This window comes from Enhydra lutris, unplaced genomic scaffold (genome assembly GCF_002288905.1).
Source record: "Enhydra lutris kenyoni isolate GAN:26980312 unplaced genomic scaffold, ASM228890v2 scaffoldscaffold55, whole genome shotgun sequence".
NCBI lineage: Eukaryota > Metazoa > Chordata > Mammalia > Carnivora > Mustelidae > Enhydra > Enhydra lutris.
In genome coordinates this window covers 15,924,208-15,951,051 of record NW_019154139.1, presented here as the reverse complement: position 1 = coordinate 15,951,051, position 26,844 = coordinate 15,924,208, and the positions used below count along the sequence as shown (strand labels likewise).

Below are 26,844 nucleotides of genomic sequence, written 5' to 3'. Positions count from 1 at the left end.
TTTTCATTATAACAATTTGGCATTTTAAAGACATTATTGCTTAAACAGTGTTTTGTGAGTCACCTGAGGAACTTCAAGTTCCCTGTGTGCAACTAGGTATTCTAGCAAAGTATCCACTGAAAATTTTTGGAACATCATTTGTTTATAAATCAGAGTTTCTCAACAGTGAGTTGTATGTTTGTTTTACCACTGATGTTTACTATAAGCAGAACGATCTTGGCTAACCCATTTGCTGTGGCCCAGAAAGTTCTGCTTTTGGAGAAGAGAAAGTCAGGAAAGAGTGAAGTTTGAAAGGATGGGCAGAAGGGTGACCCTGTCTGTTTGGAACAACAGCATCGATCTTCTCCAGGAAAGTGGTTGTTAGTTGGATGGTAGCCATGATAAAGACCACTAATTCTGACTGATGGTATCTGGTAAATTAAGAGCATTTTACGCTCTTTCAGCCTTTGGAGATATCTCTTCCAACTGTTCCACCTGCCTCAAACCATATATCACCTAGAAAAGTAGCACATTAGCAAAATATGCAGAAGTATGTGTGGGGTGTGTGTGTGTGTGTGTGTGTGTGTTGAAGAAGGCAGGCTTGTGCATTTCACTAACCCTCCTTGAAAGCCTGCTGCACCAGAGCCCTGTGGGGAGAACTGGCAGTGGGAGGGTGCAGTGGGGAGTGGTTATAAAGGTAAGTCAAACCTTGTCCCTACTTTCAAGACAGTAAAAATTCAAAGGGGAAAAGAACATGAATAGAAACAAACTCAAAAAGGATGCTCTAAGTAACATGTAAGGTCACTTTCATGCCTGATATTTTATTATTCTGTTCTATTTATACAACAACTATGTATTCAGGTCACCTAAGAGAAATTGAAAGGGAGGCCCATGAGCAGAACAGAGAAGGTGTAATGACTTCTGAAGGTGGGGCTGTAAAAGGTTATAATGCAGATGGCAGCTAAACTGAATTTTAAAACGGTGAGTAGAAATTTGGGAGGTAAATTTGTTGTCTCAGTGGCACTGCAAGAAGAGGATAGTGTGTAGAAGCATGGCTGCAAATTCGGGGATCAATGGGGCTTAGTGTCCCTAAAGCAGAAATTTTCAATTTCATGGTAGTTTTAAAATATGTCTACAAATTCTTTTTTTTTTTTTTTTTGACAGAGAGAAATCACAAGTAGGCAGAGAGGCAGGCAGAGAGAGAGGAGGAAGCAAGCTCCCCACGGAGCAGAGAGCCCGATGCGGGGCTCGATCCCAGGACCCTGAGATCATGACCCGAGCCGAAGGCAGAGGCTTTAACCCACTGAGCCACCCAGGCGCCCCAAAATATGTCTACAAATTCTTTGATGCCCCACCCACAAAGGGTGAGTCTATGTATGTTATATATTATATATTGTATATACTATATGTTATATGTTATTACATTTAATGTAAAAATGAAGGCTTATAATATAGCTTATTATTATGTATTCTATATATTTATTATATATTATATAATAAATGAATATATTATATATTTATTTTATATACTATATATAATAAATGAAGATATATAATTATGCTATATAATCTATTTTAATAAGATGATTATAATATATGATAAATGATGTATTTATAAATGACACGAATATATCATTTTAAAATATACCAGATATTTTATATATTATATATAATAAATGAAGGTATATTTCAGATAACTTATATATGTATATAAAATAAATGATGGTAAAACCTACTGTCCCAAATCCAAATAACAGCTTACATCTTATTCTCATAAAGTCTAAGTGAGTATTTCTGACCAGAAGGCACCCAGGGACCCAGTTTCTTCCATACTGTGATTCTCTCTTCCAAGGCCTCCACCTTGTCTACATACAGTCCATGGATGGGGCGAGTGGTGTCTTAGGGCCAGTCCGGAAAGTGGCACCCATCTCTCCCCTCTATTCTGTTGGCCAGAACTCAGTCACATGCCAATATCTAACCACAAGGGAGGCTGTGCACCAGCAGGAAAAGAAAATAAAATGGAGGGGCACCTGGGTGGCTCAGTGGGTTAAAGCCTCTGCCTTCGGCTCAAGTCATGATCTCAGGATCTTAGGATTGAGCCCCGCATCAAGCTCTCTGTTCAGTGGGGAGCCTGCTTTCTTCTCTCTCTCTCTCTGCCTGCCTCTCTGCCTACTTGTGATCTCTGTCTGTCAAATAAATGAATAAAATCTTAAAAAAAAAGAAAAGAAAAGAAAAGAAAATGGATATGCATGGCTCATCAGTCTCTGACACATATTCTTTTTTTTTTTTTTTTTTCAGTAAGCTCCATGTCCAGCATAGAGCCCAATGTGGGGTTTGATCCCACAACACTGAGATCAAGACCTGAGCTGAGATCAAGAGTTGGGTGCTTAACTGACTGAGTCACCCAGGTGCCCCCTGAAATGTATTCATATTACCTACATTTCATTTTCACGGGATTTCTGAGTAGCTAGACATTATTATTCCCATTTTATAGATAGGATAGCTTGGACTCTAAAAGACTATGCAGCCTGCCTAAAATCATATAACTGATAGGTGATAAGACTACAATTCAAATCTCGGTTTATTTTAATAAACCCACCCTCTTTTATGTTAATTTCTTTCATGCCGATATCTCCCACCTTTGCTCCTATCCCCCAAAGGAAATTTTTAGATTGTTATGTGTCTTTATAAATAGTTATAAGTGTTTGAAACACTGCTTGATCAAACATGGGTTTTCACAAAGTTCTGGGTAGTCCTAACCGATCCTTAATTTTTCTTGGTTTGCCTAGGATCTATTTCAGCTTATTCTAGCTCTAGAAAACCCATCCAGATTTCCCTCAAGAACCTCTCCATTCAGCTCTCACGGATCTTCCATTCTTCTTTAACAGGACAACCAGATCTGTTTCCAATTAAACAGACATAATAGAATATGTTTCCTTCTTCAATTTCACAATTAGCTTTCTGATCTCTCTGATTAGCTTGACTATTTCCTGGTTTTCAAGCAACGCAAAAAGAAGAAAAGAACAGTTACATTTGAAGTTTATCAGAGTTAATTTTCCTCCTAATCACTGATCTCTCATCAACTAGCTTTCTGCCCTCCCAACTGATATTTAGAAGTTTTGCCTCCAAGGTCATGTTATCGATCGGTCTGCACGCACTGAGAGCATGCTATGTGACAGGCACTGTGTAAAAGAATATAGATTAATGTAAAGATAGATTATTGTCTGATGGAGGGCTTGGGGCAAATGTCAACATCACTTACTGTGGGCTTCGGTGCACAGCAGAAGTACTTCTTGTTCTCTTAGCATCTGCAGAGAGGTGTTCTCGGATGGGGGCAGAGCTGAATGTGATTCCGAGCTTTGCTTCAGAAGAGGAACCTCCACCCTTGTTCTTATGGAGCAAGCATGGCAATGACCTTGCCCAGAAGAAACACTGGATTGCTGGCCATGGTCACCAGGCAGTCTGCAAGTCAGAGGTGGCTGTTGAGAGGAACACAGAAAAACACTAGCAGCCCAGCTAGACCTAAGGGGCTCGTGAATTTGGGTACAACCTGTCCTGCTGGTGGAAAAGCCTACCTCAAATCTCAGTCGGTTCAGCCAGGCAAAGTGGGATGAGCTTCCTAGTTCCACACTTGGACCTTCAGACTGCTTGTCTCTATAGTTGTGAAGATGAATTGGACATGGTTCCTAAACACAAGAAAGTCCCAGTCTAAAATGAGGGAATTTCATGGAATCAAATCATTATGGGGCATGTGTGATGGATACATTCTTTTTTTTTTTTTAAGATTTTTATTTATTTATTTGGCAGAGAGAAACACAGCAAAAGACGGAACAGGGGGAGTGGGAGAGGGAGAAGCAGGCTTCCCGCTGAGCAGGGATCCCGATGTGGGGCTCTATCCCAGGACCCCGAGATCATGACCTGAGCCAAAGGTAGACACTTAATGACTGAGCCACCCAGGCATCTCTGATGGATACATGCTTTAAAAGCTTGCCTGAACTCTGTTTTTCTATCTACTGGTGATTAGCAGAATTCTCGGGTGAAAATATTCCTCAAGGATCTTGTTTTCTTCATGGAAGTAGCATAAATGCCCCCAAAGGACCTTGAATCATGCAAATGAATAGAGTAGGCCACAGATAAGAGACCCACAGTCGGTGGCATGTAAATTCTGACAAAATTTATCTGTGGGTTGAAACCCACTCACGGCACTGGCCCTCTACACCAAGCTTATTTTTTCAGTTCTGGGCCCCTGAGAAAATCTCTCAGCACTATCTACCTAGATCTAGAAAATGCAGTGAACTCCTCACCTCATGTAGCAGGAATGATGAGCCTCCCAGTCTTCAGGGGGCACCAAGGTGAGCCATTTCCTGCCATTTTTGAAAATTGTAAGAATACCGCTGAATAGTTTAAACCAACCCAGATTTTTGGCTAAGCAGTGACAAGTTTCTTCCACGTCAGTTAGATTAACCTTAACCATAGTTTTTCGCAGTAAATTTAACCCAAATACTGTATTTATGAACTTGCATCTAATCGATTGAGTTAACTTTTTATCCCTGTCTCTCCTTGGATACCACTTTCTCTGGGGAGCATTACCTGGTCCTCGGGTCCTCACGGCAGGCTTCTCCATGGTAGCTCGGATTGACCTCTATTTGTGAAGGGATAATTGCCAAAAAGTGAAGTATGTGACTCTATAACATAGCACAAACTCAGGTTTTCCAAAGTATTCATTTTATTATTAAAGGGGGGAGGTGGTAAAATGATAAAGTCAATTTACAAGAGCATTTGAGCAACCGAGGTTTATATAGCTCATCACAAAGACATTTTTTTTTTTTAAATCTTAGAATAAGATGACTGGGTTAGTTACAAAATTGGCTAACGTTTTATAGGGCGATAAACAGTAAACCGTCAGGGTTATCTTTTCTATGGAACAGAATTCATTGCATTTGTATTGGTAATAGATGAGAATCATCTGTGTTGTTATCAGTTTGCAATAAATGAATATCTACCTTTCCAAAATTGTAAAATATCTGAATCAGTACTAAATAGGAAGTCCAACGAGGGTAGAGAGTCCTAGAGAATCAGTTAATCCTTGAACGGGTCTGCCACCCTAAGGCACTACACAGCACTACACTGAAAAGACATCCAGCAATCCCTTGTGCCTCTTTTTAAGCTTTTGAACAATGTTTAATAATAAATAATTGCTATAATAAACAAAAGCAATAAAACAATTGCTAGGCTTTACTGAGCACCGGCTGTGTCAGGCACATACATTTTCCCACGTGTGTAATACTAAGAAGCAGGTACCCCTTCTCGCCCGTTTTATGGATGAAACTGAAGGTTAGCCAAATTCACCTGCCTCAAATCACTCAACTCATGACAACGCAGGCATTAGAATCCTGATCTGCCTGTTTGACTCTTTATCTCCACTTTTAGCCACTCATAGCATTTGTCACGTAGTAGTAAAATAGCCCATTTCTTTGCCTCTCTTCTCATTGGACTGTGATTTCCACAGTCATGGGCAAAGGTCATGGTTTCCTGTTCATTGATATTTTCTTTGCCTCAGATATCCAGCATATAATAAGCATTCAATAACTTTCTTAAAGTTAAATTGAACATGAGGGACCTGGGTGGCTCAGTCAGTTAAGCGTTCGACTCTTGATTTCGACTCAGGTCATGATATCAGGGTGGTGAGATGGAGCCCTGAGTCAGGCTCTGTGCTCAACACTGAATCTGCTTAAGGCTCTCTCCCCTTCTCCTTCTGCCCCTCCCCAATTGTGTGCAAGCTCGCCAGCTCTCTCTCTCAAACAAATTCTGAAAAATTAAATGGCACACGTAAAAGTAGAGAATCAGAATCCAATTCTACTGCATTTTTTTTATTAGCCCTCTCACCCTTCTTTTATAATTAAAATACCGGCTATGGTCCTTATTTTCACCTTTTATTTCCATTGGTAACAATGTTCAGAACAATGGTGAGGGTGAAGTATTTAACTAATAGAGTCTTTATTCATTTACAGAACTGTTTATAAAATAAGCATTTGTTGAGTGCCTCACACATGGGAGACTCTGCACTAGGCATTGTAAGAGTGACTCCCCTGCTAAAATGTAGCTTTATGAAATAAAATCCTGGGGTATTTCTTGAGTGCCCCAGTTAGCAAATATCAATCTAGAATGTAGTTCTCCCAATAAAATGCCATCAGACATAACGTTTAAACATACGGATAAGCCTTTCTTACCCTTAATGAAATTTACCACACTTGTCACCTGGTTCTTTCTCCACTTGCTCAGAGATCCTTTCTCTTCTCTTCCCCTGTTCTATTGTGTGTCTTCAGGGAGCACTGAACCCTGGATACTACATTTCCCAGCTTCCCTTGCTAACTGGCTTCAGGCTGGGTTTGGCTAATGGGTGGCCCTAGAGGGAGACAGGATGACGGGAAGTGGGGAGAAGCCCCCACTCCAAGCCCTCCATTTCCTCCTGAGACCACAACCACCACACCTTGAAAAAAAACCTTTCCAGTGGTGGCTTATCTCCTCTAGGGTTCTGTCTTCTTCTCCTCAGTCCCTCCTGTGGTCTCTCCTCTCACTGGATAGTCCTGACTCCCAGGCTCTGCTCTTGTCCCTTTGTTCCTTTAGCTCTAGGGATGGAAGTCACTTCCCACTGATTCTATAATTTGGGTTATTTCACCATCCCATAAGAGGACTTTGAGCTCTTCCTGTGTATAATAGTTTCTGCCTATTGAATTCCCTCAACTGAACTAACTAGAACAGACTCTCATTTTTCTTTTCCTCTCTTTTCTTTCTTTTTTTTGTTAAGATTTTATTTATTTATTTGAGAGAGAGCCCACAAGTAGGCAGAGAGGAAGGTAGAGAGAGAAGGGGGGAAGCAGACTACCCGCCGAGCAGAGAGCCTGATGCAGGGCTTGATCCCAGGACCCTGAGATCATGACCCGAGCCGAAGGCAGAGGCTTAACCCACTGAGTCACCCAGGCATCCAACTCTCATTTTTCTGAATGGATCCTGACTTACTAGTATAATGAGTAGAGAACAGCAATATTAACATTGACATGTAAATATTGGCTAATCTATTAGATTCACTCATTAGCTGAGTAAATGGCTCCTGTGCCAGCAACTTTGTGGATTCAAATTTGTTCCTTGACTTAATATTAAATTATCACATGTCACAGACCTCAAACTTGCTCAGGACCAATTGAAACTATAAGTATTACATCAGTAAATAACAAGAGTATAATAAGAGTAGCCACAGTTAACTGATCTATACAACATACCTGGCACTCTACTCAACTCCTTATACATATTATCTTTTAATTCTCCTGTGGGGTATTTGTTCTAGTCAGGATGCCTAGTGGCAAATAATAAACACCTCTTTTGAGTAGACATACCAACTGCTCTTGGGTAGTTCATGGAATTTAGATGAAGGCTGAGAAACCAGGCTTAGGAAAGAACTAAACACCCATACCACAGGAGTGGTATGCCATGGGAATGATCTGTTAAGGACTGCCATTTGGGAAGCTGGGCCACCAAAATGACAAATGGCCCCCACAACACCATTATCCCCATTTTACACCTGTGACAACGATAAAGGCATATGTATAATGAGAGATAGAACATGGTTACAAGCCCTCACGTCTGCCTGAATCCATAGCACACCTTTTCAACACACTACATTTGCTTTTTATATATGGTTAGTTTGTACCTTAATTGGTCTGCTCTTTGAAAGTTTTGATATATATAAACTTGTAAATTTTTTTAGAATTTTTAACTTACAAGTATAACCACAGTAGCTTTCCTTTTAATAAAGAATTCAGTGGAGCATTAATATTCACGTGTACACAATAATGTTGTACTCAGCTTTTTAGGATTTGCTGATTAGATACATGCAGGTGAACTTGTAACATAAACAATGTCATGGCCATGAATGCCTCTCGGGAAATTGGCCAGACATTACTCATAATTATTCTTTACTCCAGATTTTCTTGCAGCAGAAGTTTTTTTTGTTGTTGTCTTTTTTTGTTTTGTTTGTTTGTTTGTTTCTCTGACTGCTTCATGTATCTATATGAGAGAAACATAAACAGCTTCATATCTTAGTAGAGCAGGCAGCAATCCATTCTCCTTGCTTTCTGGAAGACATGGGCACCCTTCTAGAGTAATGGAATGTGATGTGCTTATAAATACTTTGAGCACTTAGTTGATATGCTGTTGGTATGCTTGTTGACAGGTTGTTATGGAAATTAGATAAGTATGCCACCAAAGGATAATACGTTGCATGTGTCACCACGTGTGTGTGCGCCTGTCTGTGTGTGTGTGTGCGCGCACACTTGTGTTTATAGAGTAGTCATGAAATGAGTTCTGGTTTCTATTCTTGACCTGCTAATTCAGTGAGTCACTGAACATCACTTTGGTTAGTCATAAACCCTCAGTGCCCTGACACAATTCCTTCCACTAGAACACACAGGAGCTCAGGTAAAAGCCACTGTACAGACATCTGAATGTTCAGGGCTCTCAATTTTTCATCCTCAAAAGGTAGTATAATTATCTAAGACTCATACCGCTTTGGGAAAGAATGTCTGTCCAGTTTATCGTCAAAAGAAGAAAACCCTTAGAGGTCACATACTGGGGCACAACGTGTATTTTATTTTATTTTTTATTTTTTTAAAAGATTTTATTTATTTATTTGACAGACAGAGATCACAGCAGGCAGAGAAGGAAGAAGAGAGAGAGAGGAGGAAGCAGGCTCCCCACCGAGCAGAGAGCCCAATGCAGGGCTCGATCCCAGAACCCTGGGATCATGACCTGAGCGGAAGGCAGAGGCTTTAACCCACTGAGCCACCCAGGTGCCACAACATGTATTTTATTTATTTATTTTTTAAAGATTTTATTTATTTATTTGACAGAGAGAGATCACAAGTAGACAGAGAGGCAGGCAGAGAGAGAGAGGGAAGCAGGCTCCCTGCTGAGCAGAGAGCCCGATGTGGGACTCGATCCCAGGACCCTGAGATCATGACCTGAGCCGAAGGCAGCGGCTTAACCCACTGAGCCACCCAGGCGCCCCACAACATGTATTTTAAATGAATATAAACTCCATGCACTTGGATTGTCTAAGAATTGGACTTGAAGGGAACAACCTAAAAAGTGGTAATTTTTACTTGTACAGCGGAAATAATTTTGAAATACCGTAGTGAGGGATCTTTTGCAAATCTATTCCTTTCTATAGTTTGTAGGAAAAGTTTCATTTGTTACCATGAGTTTAAAAATATGAATAAAAAGAAGATGGGAAAGCTATTTAATGTGTAGGGTTAATAGCCCACCACGCTAAGGTATATTTAAGAGGACATACAATGATAAGAGTAGTACCATTGTACGGCAGTGTGAATTACAGAGTAATATATGAATGAATACATTCTCAATGGAAAAGAAATAAGCCACTGGTAGGTATACAGAATCAATCAGGAACATCTCCCAATCTACCTCCAAAACCGTTTGAAGGGTCACTTTTTAGTCCATTTCTATGTATTTTACAAATACAAAATACACATACGCTCTCTCTCATGCAAGCTCTCCCTTAAGCTGAAATGGTATCACCCACTGATCGTTGTTCTATAACTCATGTTTTTGTGTTAAACAGTCTATCTGAGGAGTCACATTTCTTAAACCTTTCCTTTATGTCTTCTGGGTTTTGCCTCTCATTTTAGAAGTTCTTTTTGTACCCCACTGGGTATTCCAGTGGATTTTTAAAGTGAGGGCATAAATGTTCATCCATGGTTGGATGGACTAGGCAGGCATTTAGAACATGACCATCTGCTGGACCAGAGGGCGGGTAAAGACAGTGACTGTTTTGATCAGGGCTCTGTGCCAACACCTCTTTGGTTTCTCACAGGTGTTCCTTAGAGCTTCAACTCTCCTTGGCCCCTCCCACTTCCTGCCCAGCCTCATCTTCCCTCCTGATCATCACTCTCTTTGCTTTCCAAGGGACAACAGTGGTTTCCAGGTAAGTGGAGGGGGCCCATGGAGGGTGAAGGGGAATGGGTGGGTTCTAAAAACATTTTTCCTCTTAGTGTGTGAGGAGAGTGGGCCTGGGTCTGTATCCAGATGTGAGGGTACAGGCAACTGAAATGAGAAGTAACCTCCAATTTTATGCTAGTTCAGTTCAGAGAAGTCAGGGGAGGAAACTGTTTCTTGTGCTCTGGAAATTTGATCAAGCATCAACATTTTGATAAACGGTCAAAACTGGTCAATGAAAAAAAAAACTGGTCAATGATCTAAATCTCCTTTATCTTCAAGACCAAAAGGAAAGGGATGACAAAAGCTGATGAGAAGTTATGGTCAAATATTGAACATTTAGTTACCAGTTGCCTAGTTTATATTAGCCAATATTTTTTCTACTTTCTATTGCCTTTCCCCCCAACCCTTACTGCTTTTTAGCCCTTCCTAGCACCTTAAGATGAACAGGGGAGGGAAAAAGAGATGCTATTCCATGCAATCAATTTTTCCACTATAGTGGAATCATATCTTATGTGAGGGGTTAACTTCCAAAGTGAGAACGTAAGGTTAAAATTACCTTAAGAATGGAGCACCTGGGTGGCTCAGTGGGTTAAGCCTCTGCCTTTGGCTCAGGTCATGATCTCAGGGTCCTGGGATCAAGCCCACCCGCATCGGGCTCTCTGCTCAGAGGGGAGCCTGTTTCCCCCTCTCTCTGCCTGTCTCTCTGCCTATTTGTGATCTCTCTCTCTCTCTCTCTCTCTGTCAAATAAATAAATACTTAAAAAAAAATTATCTTAAGAAGGTCCTTTGGTGGTCCATAAGACCTGGGATATACTCAGTTTTGTTTTTTGTTGTTGTTGTTGTTGGTTTTGGCTATGACGTTGAAATAGGTATGTTTCTTCAACTGAGCGCTAGATAAAATAATTGATTTGAACAGGTGAAGGGAAAATAAGTACCTTTAAACTCTAGACTGATGTTCTGTGTGTTGAGATCAGGACCAGCTATATAATTTGCAAGGTCCAGTGCAAAATGAAAATGTTGGCTTCTCACTGAAAAATTATGAAGAATTTCAAGATAGCAGCAGCAGAGCATTTAAACTGAATGTAGGGCTTTCCAAGTGTGCAGCCTTGTGCACCTGCTCAGTCTGCATACCCATGAAGCCAGCCCTTCATACATACCAAGAAGCTTGGAATGTAATGAGAAGCTTGGAATCTGAGATCAACTCAGGAAGAGAAGCCTCACAACGCCCACAGAGGGAACAGAGGGCAAAATCACTGCCAGTGTTTAAATTATTCTGTTGTGCTCCCTGCACCCTGTCCCATCTGAGGACATGTAGCTGAATTGATATTGTGTTAAATCAGCACAAGATGCAGCCCCACTAGATAAGTCAAATGGTTGAGAGGTTGCAAATCCATACTCCAATTACATTAGGGGATCTTCTGATTTTTTTTCAAAGACTCATTACAATTTAAAACTCAGATTTATGGTGTGTAGAAAGAAAATAAGCATTTCTATTTCTTCACCTTGCAATAATTTTGATCGGGCCTTCGTCATATACGTGACAAAGGCAATAGAACAAATTTAAGACTGTTGTGTAATTTATAATAAACAAGCTGCATTACTGTGAATTTCCTAAGTGATTCAAAAAAGAAATTTAGAAAAATTAGATGTGACAATAAAAAGCTTACTAGAGAGATTGCCTTTTAGAGATTTTTCCCAGAAGGTCATGAACATAATCTAAGCAAGGAGGATTTTATTCTATGACTGCCTGAGCTCTCTGAGCAAGAATGTGATACAAGGCTTTTTTTTTTTTTAAGGGAACTGCCTTATATTTTATAGTACTATATTTTTTTCAAAGTGGGTTTTTATATCCAAGCCAGACTGAGGGTGGTTGGTCAGGTAATTGACCAGAAGGTTTCCAGATAGCAAGTTATTTAATATCAAAGTAACAACAGGTTGTGTTTCCAGGATATTTTCTCTCCCCTGTGTGGGTCTCTGATGTTACCCCACTTCCACCCTTAAGGTTCTCACCCCAGCACATGCTGAAACTTGACTCATCTGCTTTGACCAAAAAAAAAAAAAAAAAAAAAAAAAGCTTCCTTGTGGTTTTGAGAGTTACATATTTGAGCTTTGAAATAAGTGCCATGACTAAGGTCAGGCCACTGGTCACCTAGGTAGACTGGACAACTGTCCTGACTCATGCTCACCTGTTTCAACTTATGTAATCACACAGAAACAATCCTTAACAAGTGCCTATAAAGCCAACAAAACGAAGCAAAGCTGCAATGTGTCCTTGTCACAGTGTCCAAAACTTGGGGGGATATTTTTGGTTAATCCTTCTATTGTGGAGTTTTTAGGGTGGTGATGGCAGTTGTTCAGTGGTGGTTGTTATTTGGCAAGAATTGAAATTGGAGGCTTCTGTTACCCTGACTGCTGATTCCAACAAAAAATAGAAACAAGGGCATGCTCACAGGAAAGAAGGTATGGGTGGCAACAGTATTTATTCCTTAATCTCTTGGTTTGTATCAAGTTGTATATTTTAGAAGGGAGGAGAGTGTGGCATAAGGAGACACAAATACAAATTTAGAAAGATCAGCAGCCAGGTTTGTTCAGAGTGATTTACCTGATAGTTTCAGTAACTAACACTGACTAGTGTTTACTGTGTACAGTTGTAAGCACTTCGGATGATTTATCCCATTCCATCCTCACCAAAATCCAATGAGATAATTATCATTGGTTATCCATTGACCAAGATCTGATGGGTAGTTAATGTCAGAGCCCCAGGTTGAACCCCAGACGAGTCCGTGTTGTAACACTGAATTATCCCAGCTAGGATAACTGGCTTTCTATTCTTTAAAATGTTGCCTATCTGGTTTTTTCTAGAACCAGTTTTGCCTCCACAATTCAGACATGGTTTCAGCACGAAGTAGAAATACTTCAGCCTATACAAAATTCACTGACATTCCTGCATGAAACTTTCTTCCAAATAATGCCAATTTACAGAAGATAACAGCGGTTTTTATGTGTGCTGTTGGGGGAATGGTGTTTCTGTTCATCCTGAAAGCACACCCGCAAGAGCCGACTAGCAGCCACGCTGGGGCTGCTTATTTACATTAACCAATGTCGAAACTTCTCGGGTAGAGAGGCGCTGCCCAGAACTCTAGAGGAAATGAGATGTTTTATCTTTTGAGTGCACACGAAGTTTACGGTTTAAGTCTTTAGAGAGCCTGGGAGGGTGTGACTCCCAGGAACTAATCTTTCAGTCCAGCCATATGCAAATCTGGGCCGGTGTTTATGTGGAGGTGCAGACAGAAACGTAGGTGACAAGGTTGGTTGCTGACGCGCGTGGGAACGCACCTGCCCTGTTGTCGGTTGGGCTGTGAGTGTCTGTGCGGACGCCGTGATGGTGGACACCCAATTTGGATCGCCCCGCTTACGTGAGGGAGGTTCGAGTAGTAGAAGTTCCACTCGCAACCGGGAAGCTCGTACCATTATCCACGCTGGAGCGCCCGGGAAGCCCAAGCCAGTCCCGCGCTCCACAAGCACAGCCACCAGTGGTTCCGCGCGCAGCCTCGCCCCGCCCCCAACGCCTCCACCCATCCCCGGCCCAGGCCCCTCCCCCCTACTCGGCTCCGCCCCCCAGTGCTGACAGCTCCGCCTCCAACGCCGGGCGCTCCCAGCGGCTCGGCTGCCCCAGTTCCGTAAACACTTTTCTCCCCGCCCCTAGCAATCCCCCGACCGCACCACTCGAAGACCGCGGGGGGGGGACGGTTTCCTCTCGCATGCAGAACACCGTCAATTCAAGCTCTTCTCGGCCTCTTTCATCTGAACATGAGGAAAGCTGATCTGTACTAGGCCAAATATGTCAGAGCTCTGCGATCGGATCCTGAAGTGACCTGGATTTCCCCCCCTCCCTCGGCCTGTCTTTCTCCGCTCGCCGGTTCCACTGCTCCGCCGTGGCTGTCTCCTCAGAATCCCTCCCGGCCCTTTAAATACCGCGTGGGGCGGGGGGGAGACCGGGAGGTTGGGGATTGTTGGACTGGTGAGTTTTCAAGGTGTTTGTGCGGTGCTCGGTGAGGGGACACACAGAGACCCTTGACCCAGGCTCCCTAAGTCGCCTTTCTCCGCCTGTCTCTGCGCCGGACCCGGTGCGTATCCATCCGGGGGAGGGGGTCTCCGGCTCTGAGGTGACGGTCCCGGGTCAGTGGACCGGGACATCTAGCCCCAGGGCAGCCCGAGGGCCTCCCCCGACCCACCTCGGAATTCTGTCCTGGGACTCCGGTGCCAGGGGCGTTAAAGCCCCGCTACTTGCTCCCCCAACCCCTTGTTTGACCTCGAACCGCCGTCCCGCGTGGGTGCGGGGCACGGGCACCGAGTGGCCGCGGCGGGTGTCAGCTTGGCCGCGGGCTTTGGGCTCCGGAGGCGGCGGGGTCGCGGCCGCTTGGCCGCTGTTTACATCCTGCTGGACCGGTGCCAGCGACAGTGCTGCGAAAGGCTTCCCACCATCCGGGCCCCGGGAGGGGGCCCCCTCTCTCGCCTGCGACCCCCGGCCCAGCGCGGGTGGGCGAGCCGTGCCGCGGTGGGGGCGGGCGCGGCCCGAAGCGTGTGTTTGGGGTTTGTTGCGGGGGTTTCCCTGGCACTCGGCTGGGCCTCCGCCGTCCCTTCCCCCAAGGGTTTGTTATGACAGGAAACGTGCTGCTGGAGGGGAGGGGCTGCCAGAGTGGGTGGGGGGTGTGTGCGCAGACTCTGGTGCCTCCCTTCCAGCGGACTGAGGGAAGAGGCGGGAGATGCCAGTCAGGCCCAGGGCTCGAACCTCTGGCCTCTCGGGGATGGCTTGTGCTTCCCAAAACGGCGCCTCTGGGTGGCACCACTGGGGGTAACAGCGCTGATTTGGCACGTGGACGAACAGGGTACTACTGCGTTTTCGCTAGTACTGGGGGGAAAAACTTAATTAAACAAGCGATTTCACAATGCTTTATAAAGTTTCCCTTTAAAATAAATGTATTTAAATGCAAAAATCTAGTCAAGATAGAAGTGATTGATAAATTAGGGTATAGATGAGGAGGGAGATGTGGAAACAGACATGAAAAGTGCTATGCAAATGACTGAAGTTTGGGAAATAATTGTCTTAGGTGGTTGTCCTGTTACTTTAACCTTGAGAAACCAGACAAGTTGTCCTTGTCCCCAGAGGGCCCCTCAGCCCTCAGGATCCTTGTGGTCCCATGGCCTCCAGCCCAGCCAGAGACCCTGCTCTTTGCCACCTGCCGATCAGAATGAGGTTAGGGCAGTGGTTCCACTTTAGGTGGCTCCCTGCCTGCCTTGTCCTCTTGCCTCCAGGGATTTCATACATCACTCTGGCAGCCCATGGAGGTTGCCTCACTTGAAGTGGCCCAGGGCTGAAGATACTCAGTCATGTGTGGAAGCAGCTTCCGTGCCATTTTGTGGGGGGGTTGAGGTCCCCAGGAGGAATCACTGGTATTAAACAGGCCAGCCAGGGGTGGGAGGAGAAGCATTTCCAAGTGTGAAAAGTGCCTAGAAATCCTTCTCCCTGATGCTGTAATGTTATGTGTTCCATGAACATCTGCAATGACTGGCTTGTTGGCTTTTATCTAGCTCTTTGTTGGCTCTAATTTGATGAAGACCGCTCTAGCAGAATGGAGCAGAACCTCTCTCTCTGCTCTGTGATTTATGCCTTGCTGCATATGAATAACTTTCTAGCACTGCTGTTTGGGACTGGTTCTAAAGCAGCATTTTGCAGAAGACGGAGCTTTTCACACCATCTGCAATTTTTTTCTTTAGAGCCAAGTCTTATTCCTCTGACTCCTTGCCCTTTACTACACATATGTGAATGCTTGTCTTTGCATATGACCTTGATCGGGTCTTCAAGGATGACATTCACGAGGTAGCTCTTGAAATTTCTCATTTCCACGACTCAGCCTTAACTGGTTGGGCTCCATTCCTTGTCCAGAGCACTGCTGGAAAATCTAAATATTTCATCTCAAAATGCTTTTGATATTAATTGCAAGCAGTTAAGACTTCTGATAATATGTAGGTTTTAACTAAGGATTTTGCAGTGCTTAAAGAATGGCTCCCGATAGAGGATTTTCATTTACTGTACTGGGGTGGTTCAGAATTATTTTGGACAATAGACTCTTTCAATGATGCCCTTCACGGTATAGCACTTGAGCAGCCACCCCGGGGTAGGGTCAGCTTGTTACCACATATGCAAGTATCCATGTGGTGTTGTGTAGATCGATTTGGCAGACTGAGAGTGGAAAGAATGAGCAGCACACCAAATTTTCTCCAGCCATTCTAGAGTGGTAGAAAGCATGGGCTATAGGAATCCTTGGCCTGGCTTTCAGTTGTGCTTCTGCCACTGCTCTGAACCCTAGGGCAAGTAATTTAACCTCTCTGAGCCTCAGGTTTTTTTCTGTATCATGCAGATAATAGCAATACCTCAGCTAACAAGGTTATAATAAAGATTCAAGGAGATTAAAACACTTAAAGCACTTATGGGGGCTGGGATATAATAAGCACACAGTAACTCTTAGCTCTGATTGTTATTATTTACTATCAGTGAGCATAAGAAAGTGGAAAGACACAATGTAAACATTTCTTTAAGCTCTGGAGCTCTGAGTCTTTGCTAGTTTGAATTACAGGCACTGGGAATTGGAAAGAGGAGACATAGCCCTTCCTGCAAGCAGTTTAAAATTTAGTGGGGAGGCAGATATGTAAACAACAACTATAGCACTTCAAGTGACTGCATAATGGAAATATGAGCAATGTGAGTGAGGCAGGAGAGAAGGAAACCCCAAGTTGTAATATGAATAGGAGTGTAGCTTAATTTGTTCTTCAGCAAGACTCCTCGGGCTCCCCCTCTATCCTAGGAAGTGTTCTCAGCTCTAGATGGCTAATTTAGATGGAGTGAGGATATCAGGGAATGTCACTTTGAAGTTGTAATATTTAATATTTAATTAATATTTAATTTAATATTTAATTTCAAACCTGAATGACAATAAGGAGTCCATCTGGTAGAGGTCAGGGAAGCATGCTAGGGGACAGACTAGCAGGTGCAAGTGCTCCAAAGTAGGAAGTTTGGCATATCTGAAGAACCTGAAGGAAGCCATTGTGTCTGTAGCAGGAAGGGTTAGGGAGAGAGTGATATGGGATGGTGTGTATAGGCAGAGGCCAAATCCCAGAGGAATATAAACCAGCCAGGAAACTTCTTAAGAAAAGGGAAACCACCTGGAGATGAACTCTTAGAAGGGATGATTTATTGTGCCTCTTCTGAAGGGCTCTGGCTTATTTCCTGTTTTTATTCTCCATACACTGTTCAAGAAGAACACTGGGTCAAGCCAGACTGTCTAGAACTTTTGTAATAGAGCAGTATCTAAGCTAGTCCAGCAGTAGGGACAGTCAAAATCTAAAAATTGCAGGAGCCCGGACTGTTCTGAATTAGACTTGAAGTTTTGGTTCAGTACTTCTCTTTTAATCTTTTGCTTGGAAATAATTTCAAACTTAAAGAAAAGGTTGTAGGAACACTACAAAGAACTCTTTGTTGTCTACCTTTTACTCATATTCACCTGTTAACTTTTTGCTCCATGTGCTTTACTGTTTTCTCTTTTGGTCACTAAATTAGTCAAGAGAAAGTTGCATACATCATGGCCTTTTATTTCTAAATATGTAGTCACAGTACACTTATCAAAGTTAGTAAATTTAACATTGTAATATAGAAAGTAGATTCAAGTTTGCACCAGTGCTGTCAATTGATCCAATAATAGCTTTTCCCCCCCCTTTTATTATAGGACTCAGTCAGGGATCATCTGTTGCACTCAGTTATCGTCTCTTTTCATATGGAGCATGTCCTCAGCCGTTCCTTGTTTTTATGACATTGACATGTTTGGAAATCATAATTTCTTTCAGTAAGAATAAAATAATAGTTGACAATTTGTCAAGCACTTACTAGGAGCTTAAGTACTTGACATAGACTATCTTACTTAATCTCCACAACATTTTTATGAAGGAGATACTATTATTAGCCCCATTTTACAGATGGCTAAATTCCCTCTCTCCAGTTCGTAGATACCAAAAGTCAGGATCAAAAGCCCAGTCCACCTGATTCCAGAGCCAGTGTTCTTCCTGCTTCATGGACATGTACATTGTCTCTGGTGGATCTTTCTAATCCTGAACCTGTGCTGGACGGTTTGCAGATGAGTGTCCTATGGAAAGGAAATAAAGAAGTGAAGTTGGTAGTGTGGACACAGGCTAAGGAGTCAACTAGCAAATTAAAAACCCGTCTTCCTTCTGTCTGTCCCTTTAGATCCCTGTACTTGTTTCTTCTTCTCTAAAATGGCAGTGGCTATATTGCCATTCATTCAACAATAAATGTTTAAATGTCAGCTGCATCCCAGTCATTGGTCTTGGAAGGAATTATATAATACTGGACTTATTAAATGAGAAAGAATAGAATGTAAAATGTGATTATTCTCCTTGATGGTGACCCATTGTAGTGTTGGAGGCTTTGCTTGGAGTTATCCACTGTTTTCACCTTTGACTTTACCTTTGGCGAGTAGTAAATCCTCCAGGTAGAATGAGATGTGGTGTTTCTGAAAAGTTGTGTGGTTTGCTTGTGATTGGCAGTGGTGAAAGTTAAGTAGGTCTAAGTTTATCAGTATGAGAAGCATTACCTTCCTTAAAGAAATACACTGGTTTTATTATCACTATTCTAAGAGAGAATCCAAAATAGTTTTTAAAGCCATATAATTACCCTCAATGCCTTTTGAGTCAAGTAGCTTTGTCCCTAGATGACTTATATGGAAACCCAAGACCAAGAAAAGCAAGAACAGATGTGAAGGAACTTGCAGAAGACCATTTGCATTGGGATGAAGCATTTGCTTTCAGCTTTAGTATCTCCGACAAGTGCAAGAGTTCTGTTGTAAGTTAACTAGCAGCTTGTTTATCTGTAGGGGAATATGCTTTTATCATCTTGGGATAAAACAGTTCTCCCCTCTAGAGTTTTTAATGTCTGAAATGATAATAACAAGAAAAATGCAAATAATACTAATAATAGCAATCATTTTTATCCTGTTTTCTCTGTCAGACACACTGTTCCAAGCACTCTACGTGTATTGACTAAATGAAGTCCCACACCAACCCTATGCATTGGGTATTATGAGTATGCCTAGAGGAGGAAAGAGGCAATTTCCTTATAGAATAATAATGGACATTTGGGCTTCAAAGGAAAGTTCCTCCTTGGATGCATTAAAGCCCAGTTGTGCTATGGAGCCTTTTACCATCCAAACAAGAGGGTCTAAACATTTTGAAGCTTTCACATTTTCTGTTGCATTCCCTGTGCCAGAAACTACTTCCAGTGAATTGTTGGAAGGAAACATAGTTGCATATTATTAAGTATGTCTGCCATGAGCACATTTAATTTCAGAACTTCTAGTGAAGCCTCATGGAACTCTGGGTTTATAGAATTTTAGCATTTCCTAGCTGAAAGGGACCTTATAGCTGGCCCAACTGTTCAGAAAAATGAGGTGAGGAGAGCCATTGTGGTGTGCATAAAGTCGCACAGCAAATTAATGACAGATTCAAGCCTCAGAGTCTAGCCTTCTAACTCCTAACCTACATCTTTTTATTTTTAATCTTTGTACTTTGATGCCTTGTTAAACACAATTAAGGAACCTACAAAGTGTGCCGTTCAGCTAGAGTAGAAAAATGAAATGGACAGTTATAACTATTAACCTATTTCATAAATTCCAATGGATGAAAGCTTTTATTCACCTTTACTTGGAAAAACAGCTAAAGTGAAGAAAAATTAAGAGCAGAGCATACAGAGCGCTTGTTATGGCAGAATGACTGAAAAAAAAAATGGAAACAAAATTCAAGATATTCAAATAAGAGTGTTACCAGGGTCAGGGAATGTTGAGTCTTAAACCTAATAAAGTGGGTTTAGGTGGTAGGTTCTCTGTTCCCATGCTTTAACTTTGGCAGTCCAGGCCTTAAGTGTGTAGTGGTATCAGTTTGCGAATGTTCTGGTTGAAGCTGTACCAAATGGGATTCAATGATTCCGATTCAGCTGACACTGAATGAATACTTGTCACGTACTTGACACTGGCAATGGACAAGACACATTCCCTGCCTTATTAAGGAGAGTCAGAAGTAGCCACGGGAAGAAAATAACTGTACAAGGGATGCAGCTCCATGGTGGAGATATAGGACATGTGTTGCAGATGTACAGAGAAGAGTGTCATTCACTCTGGTCAAGGAGTAAAGGCTTCCTGAGGAAGGTAGCATTTTCAAGAAATGCTCTCAGTGAGACATAAAATGGTGGCAAAGAGAGAGAAGAATGTAGAGGGAAGGACAAGTATTCCATTTAGGATTGGGGTTTGGTGGAAGTGAAAGAGATCAAGCAGACCCTTTTCTTCTGTTCTCTATTCCCTTCCCCCCAGCAGGTGGGTGTTAAAGCTCAAGTAGAACCTAGTTTGTATGTGGTGAAGGAGGTGACTCCCACTGGAGTCTCAAGGATTAAGGGTTATTTTATAGCCTGTGCTGGTGGTGGTTGGCCTTGGGAGTCCAGGACAAGGCAGACCTCTCTACATGGTAGGTTTCTGGCGGCTTCTCTGGATTCCTTGCAGAGGCAAGGAGTTAGTGGTCTGTTTGTGAAAGAGGTGGGCCTGGCAAGGGTGCACTTATACAATTGGCAGGACTGAAGGTTGGTTAGGTGAGGCCAGGGGCAAATGCCCTTGGGCGCTGACCTTAAAGTCCCTCTGAGGTTCATCCTTGTCTTTGTTACCACCCAACTGATACAAAATGGCAACATTTCTCTCAACAAGACTAGATTCCCCCATAGGCCCACCCTGCCTCTCCTTTCTCATGCTTCCCCAGCAATGCCTTGTTTCCCCTTTTCTCATGTTCTAGCCTCTGGCACATACGGTTGTAGGTAACTAGACTTGAGAGCCATGAGAGTAGGGCCCTATCTCTTTTGTTCAACATTATCTTTCCCTGTACTGCTGCATAGTAGGCACTCAATAAATACAAAAGGTACCATTGAAGAAATTGCACAGGATTTCCAGGCGTACTATGCACAGCTGTGTTTTCAAGTTTTTTGTAGCTTTAAAAGCTCTGTATACCTTACCGCATGGGCTGGTTTAAAGAGACTCCGTGAACCCTTACTATCATTATTGTCTATTCAGGACTCGAGGGGTCTTCTTCCTTGGGCCCCGGTTCCCCTTAGTGTCAGCTAACACCATACGTGTCAGAGCCAGCTCCCTCCTGGGCCTTGCTGAGGCTTCTGGGCTCAGGGTGGGGCATCCTATGTGCCCAGGATGTCCTTTGTAGGGGGTGAGTGGGCCCAAGTGCTCTGCTCTTACCTGGAAGGCAATGTGATGTCCCAGATGCAATACTGGACATAGAGTCAAGGGGCTGGTTTTATGGCACGGTAAGTCCCCTCGTCCCTCAGAGTCTGTCTCCTTCATCCATGAATCAGGATCTTTGGTGCCTGTTTGTTCATCGGGTAGTAGTGGGTACCAAGTCAGCTGTCAAGTGCAAACCCAGTGTCAGGCTTTACACTTTGTATCATGGCAGTTCACAGGAAAATGGAGAGAAACCTGAAAACTTGCTAGCCAGAGATTTTAGTTAGTCTTCTCCTTTCTCCAAGGGGCTCATCGGGAACTAAAGGGGCTGATTTAAAAAATAGTTTATTTAAAACAAAGCCGTAGGAATAATAATAATAATAATAGCAGCTAACATTTGAGTACTACACACTTTAATAAGATTAATCCCATTTAATCTTCAAGCAACCCTCTAAGTTTAGTCTTTCAGCCCGGTTTTACTCAAGAGGTAGGTGGCTTAGTGGCTTTCCCAAAGTGACACAGCAAAAGACAGTAGGAGCTTCTCACCTAGGCCGTCTGGCCTCGAGGCCCTACCCTCTTAACTCTTGCCTTCCATGTTTTAGAAACCCAGGGAGAGACTGTGTGTCTTCTGCACATTTTTAAAGATCTGGTATTGCTGAGAGCTGTTCCACAGTCCCACTATGTATGTCCTGAGTAAGTTCACACTTAGGCCTCTGGAGTCTCATTTCTGGAAGGCAGTCTTGAAGGCCTGGTAATAGCCTGGCTGCTGTGGGAAAGATGTGGTTCTCTTCTGGGGACATTCCAACACTGTGACTCATGTGAGCCAAGCTGTCTACACTGGAAGAAGCATCTGTGATGCCGGTGGAAGTACCACAGAGCCTTGACGCGGGGTGTGTTTTTCTCTGCAGGCGCTATCTCTTTGCCTACACTCGAGTGACACAAAATGCCCTTCAATGGTGAAAAGCAGCATGTAGGCGAAGACCAGCCAAGAGATTCAGACTCTCCCCGGTTTTCCGAAAGCATGGCTTCACTCAGTGACTATGAGTGCTCAAGGCAGAGCTTTACAAGCGACTCTTCCAGCAAATCCAGCTCTCCTGCTTGTAAGCTGACAGGGGAGCAGGGGTTGTGGGGGGGCAGGGGAAGGGGTGTTGGTTCTAGACATGTGTGTTAGATTTTAAAACTCATAAATGAACGAGAGCAAAGTAGAGACTCCCCCTCCTTTCTAGATGTTCCGTAGTAGTACTGCAAAGGCAGGATTAAGTAACCATTAAAGTTTACAACCTGCCCATTTTTATTTTCATTACTGTCTCTGATCTGCTTTGGTTTGACTATAAATCAGGTCCCTAAACCCCACCTGTCTTTTCTCTCGAGTAGTGGAAAGCCACTCCCTCTTGAGATCACTTGTTGGGCCACATTCAAGGATAAGTTCAAACTGGTCTTTTCTGATAATTGCCGATTTACATGGAAGGAAACTTGCCCCAATTCAGGGGTCAGGCAGGAAGTGAAATAATCTAAAGGGTTTCCTGCTGATTTCAAAACCCGTTGTGCAAATCTCCCCACAAAAGTGCCCATGAGGGGAATTACTACACCAGGGCTGTGAGAAAGACTTAAAAAAGTGGCCATAGTGAGGAGCTGTCTTTTCTCTTGTTTTTGTATGGAAACTAGAAGTGTGTAAAGCAAGTGTGTTTTGTTGTTGTTGTTGTTGTTTTAGCTTTTTAATTGACATTTTGCATAGGAAATATAACACCCTAAAAGGACAAAACAAATGCAGAAAGAAGCAACTAATGTCTCATATAATCAAATGCCCATGTCAAAAACATTTGTTCATTTGTGTTTATTTTAAATTTATACAATCTCAGTTTTTAAAATTTTGGAAAGTATGTCAGTATAGAGAAAAGAAAATTTTGCCCATACTATCACCCGAAGATGACAGCTGGTGGCGCTTTGTCATACTCATTCTTCACATAGACATACGTGTGTATATATGTGTAGACACTTTTCACTTAGAATTATAACTAAAACATGGGGCGCCTGGGTGGCTCAGTCTTTTAAGCAGCCAACTCTTGATTTCAGCACAGGTCATGATCTCAGGATCCTGGAATCAAGCTCCACATTGGGCTCCATGCTCAGCAGGGTGTCTGCTTCTGGATTCTCTTTCTACCTCTGCTCCCTGCCCAAATAAGTAAATATTTTAAAAAAGAATTATAACTAAAATATTTACCATGATATAATATACTTTTAATACATGAAAACTACTTCAGTAAATGACTACACCATGAATTTAACCATTGACATTGGACATTGGTCATTGAGTTAATTTTCCTCTTTTTTTCTTTTTCTGTTACAAATGATGCTTTATGAACATCTTGGTGCATTGAGCCTTTCCAGGAATTCCTTTGGCTATAATTGGATTATTGGACCCAAATGTACAGACATTTTTAAAAAAGAATCTTTTTTTTTTTTTTTTTTTTTTTTTTATAATCAAACACTGGCATTTATTTTAAAAAGAATGTTAACACTTGAACATTTAGTTTGACAACATTGAAATAAATGGGGCAAATGATGAAATAGAATAAAAAGAAATTAAACTACCGGCATATAATTTTACATTCTAAATGATACTTTGAATTCAATACCAATAAGTTATTTTGCTTAGAGATGAGCTCTAATATGGTTTCCCTACATGACTTTTTGCTACTGGCCTCTGGGATTTTGAGGACAGTGGACATGAATATTTACATGTGTATTTTCAAATATGTATACACTTTTGCAAGAAGATTATTTGCATATACTTCCACATATTTGTACACAAATTGAGGGAAAGTGGATTTTTCAAATGAAACTAAGTGAGGTGGGATGTAGGACAGCATTAGTCTACCTTCATTAGGGCTCCAGAAATCCTGGAAACAATGGAAACCAGATATAATTGAGCTAATAGTCCAGTTTGACTTGAAGTTAGGTGTGTCTTAGGTCATTAGAGCTGTTGGCACAGCACTTGCAGATCTGTAGTGGCAGATGTAATGGGATCATGCAAAGAGAAAAAGGACCATTATAAGAAGGCCCAGCTGCCTCCCTAAACAGCTTCATCTGGGCTGCAGGATGATGGCTTCCAAGGTCTTTTGGTTTCTTCCAATTTAATTACCTCTCTTTAGTATAAGCCTTCGTGCTGGAATCCCATACACACAGTACAATGAGGACATGAAGAGAACTCATTCAAATGTGCCACATGATGTGGTGATGCAGGTCACCTGGGACGTTTTTATCAAAGTATTGGCATATCTTAAAAAAGAATCTTAATGGGACAGAGAATTGAGAAAAGAATTTACCAGCAGCCACTTAGCTTTTTGTGCTTTTTCTCACTCTTTATATTATGTATTAGGCTGATGCCTCTAACAGAGTATGCAGTCATCCTAAAAGGGGTTTTCCTAATTCCGTGTATCACCATTTTTCCAAACTCTTCCTCGCCCTCTGCCTCCACATGGTCTTCTTCTTCCTCCTTCCCCTCTGCTTCTTTGAAAAAATTATTTTAGGTAGCAAAATATTGCCAGTTAGTACTGTTGTTTGAGGAAATGATTTTCAATTAATTGAAGTTAAGAGTTCCAATAGTCATTTTTAAAAGACACGGTTTATTAGAATAATCTTTAAAAATAAGTAGAATAATTCTTTATATACTACTTCCTACTTAGATTATCCAGTTTACCAGATTAGTTTTATTTTAAGTATCTACATTTATGAAGTTCTTACTTTTTTCTTCTTTACTTAAATTATCTTATTTAATCACCTAAACTTAGCCCTGAGGAGGTGAGTTATGCCTTAGTGAAGTCAAATGATATCTACCAATTGGCAAAAGTTGAAATCAAACCTAAACATTATGCTATATTGCCTATACTTTTAGAAGTTGTAGTTTTAAAAAATCAATTACTTCATCTTGAGTCTGTTTAAGTTAATGAGTCAACGAATTACAGAATAAAAGTAGTCTTATCAAATTCCTTCATAGTATATGTAATAAATGCAGAAATCAATAGGTACTAAAATATGAGGTGATTTCATAAAAGAAAGTAACTTATAATAGCTTATACTAATAAAATAGTCTGGAAGACATTTGAGAATTTATTATCAATATAATAACTGAAACTATCAAAGGAGTTCTTGAAGTTTTGAAGTCTTAAGTAGTAAGCAGGAAATCTACCCAGTTTAGTATGTATGCTTCTTATTTGTAAAACCCTGAACATATATGTTAGAATAACTTAAACTCAGTCTGCATCAGGAGTTTCATAGGATGACAGCTTTTCCTCCATGACATGAACTGCGTTTTGTTTTTGTTTCAGCAACAAGCCCTCCCAGAGTTGTAACATTTGACAAAGTGATGGCGGCAGCAAGGAACTTATCAAACATGACACTTGTTCATGAAATTGCTGTAAATGAGAGCTTCCAACTGAAACAAGACGCTCTCCCCGAGAACAGGTAACCCCGGAGGCATTTGTTCTGTGTAAACTGAGCTGCAGAGTCTCATACATACACATATGTTTACATTGATTCCTAGAAGTCTTGTGTAACAGCTACTGGGAGCAAATATTGGTTAGTTCTCTAACAAGGTCTTACACTTGTTTTTAAAACCATTCCTCAAGCGTATATGTTACCCATAATCCTTAGAACTCAGCTGATATGTCACGTCCTGAGAGAAGCTTTTCCTGACATTCCTGAGCATACTAGATTACATTAAATCCCCTTCCTAAAGACTCCTATTGCCCTCCTACCTCCTTTTTGTTAAGAAGACTTATAATTTTATATTCAGTGTCTGTCTTTCCATGTGACCAAAACACCATAATGGAGGAACTATGTCTATATTGTTTGCTGCTCTATCCCCATTGCCTAGCAGAATGCCTGACATTTAGTACATGCTCAAGAAATGTTTGCAGATAGACTTCTTAAAAACTGATATTCAGGTTGTGAAAGATAAATAAATTAGTGGAGCTGCCAAAGTGCTAAGAATAGGTGATCGAGAAGCATCTGGAGGTAGGAATCATAACTACAGAGGGACTCCGGTTAACTTCACACACACACCCAACCCAAGGACCTCTAGTTAGAGCCATGCCCTTATATCCTACTTCAGCCTCTCTAACTTCAGTGGATCATAAATCCCTTGGGACAAAGAGGAGAAAAGGCTGGAGGCCATAAGATATATCACAGATATATCATCTTTATAGGCAAGGTTAGCTCACGAATAATGGCATTAAATCTTCAGCCTCACAGTGTCATTTATAAATCCAGAGGCATTTCCTCTATCAATTAAGACAACATGTAATATTTGATTCTATTTAGAGCTTTAATGTTTATTTGTTTTCAAGCAGGAAAGTAGAAAACATAATAATTTTCCTTCTTCAAAATGTGAATCATAGTCTTCCTGCTCCTGGGGTTATTATTCATGATAATCATTAATATTTTTTTTAAGATTACTGGCCAAAATAGGTGTATCTGGTTGGTTTTCTATGGTAGCTGCATTTCACCATAATCC

At 41.8% G+C, this 26,844-nt stretch overlaps 1 protein-coding gene across 3 annotated transcripts in view; it reads left to right on the top strand.

The window, feature by feature from the left end:
* Positions 1 to 13,954: 13,954 nt before the first annotated feature.
* Positions 13,955 to 26,844, top strand: part of LOC111157695 (t-complex 11 like 2) — a 40,418-nt gene continuing 27,528 nt past the window's right edge. The window contains exons 1-3 of one of the 3 annotated variants that reach the window (XM_022519326.1): positions 13,955 to 14,014; positions 22,238 to 22,429; positions 25,658 to 25,793. In XM_022519326.1, the coding sequence (XP_022375034.1) occupies positions 22,273 to 22,429; positions 25,658 to 25,793 (293 nt within the window). In that variant the 5' untranslated portion in view covers positions 13,955 to 14,014; positions 22,238 to 22,272. Of the gene's footprint in view, positions 14,121 to 18,858; positions 18,908 to 22,237; positions 22,430 to 25,657; positions 25,794 to 26,844 lie in introns of those variants that run through there. The other 2 variants (XM_022519325.1, XM_022519327.1) reach the window with 2 other exon arrangements.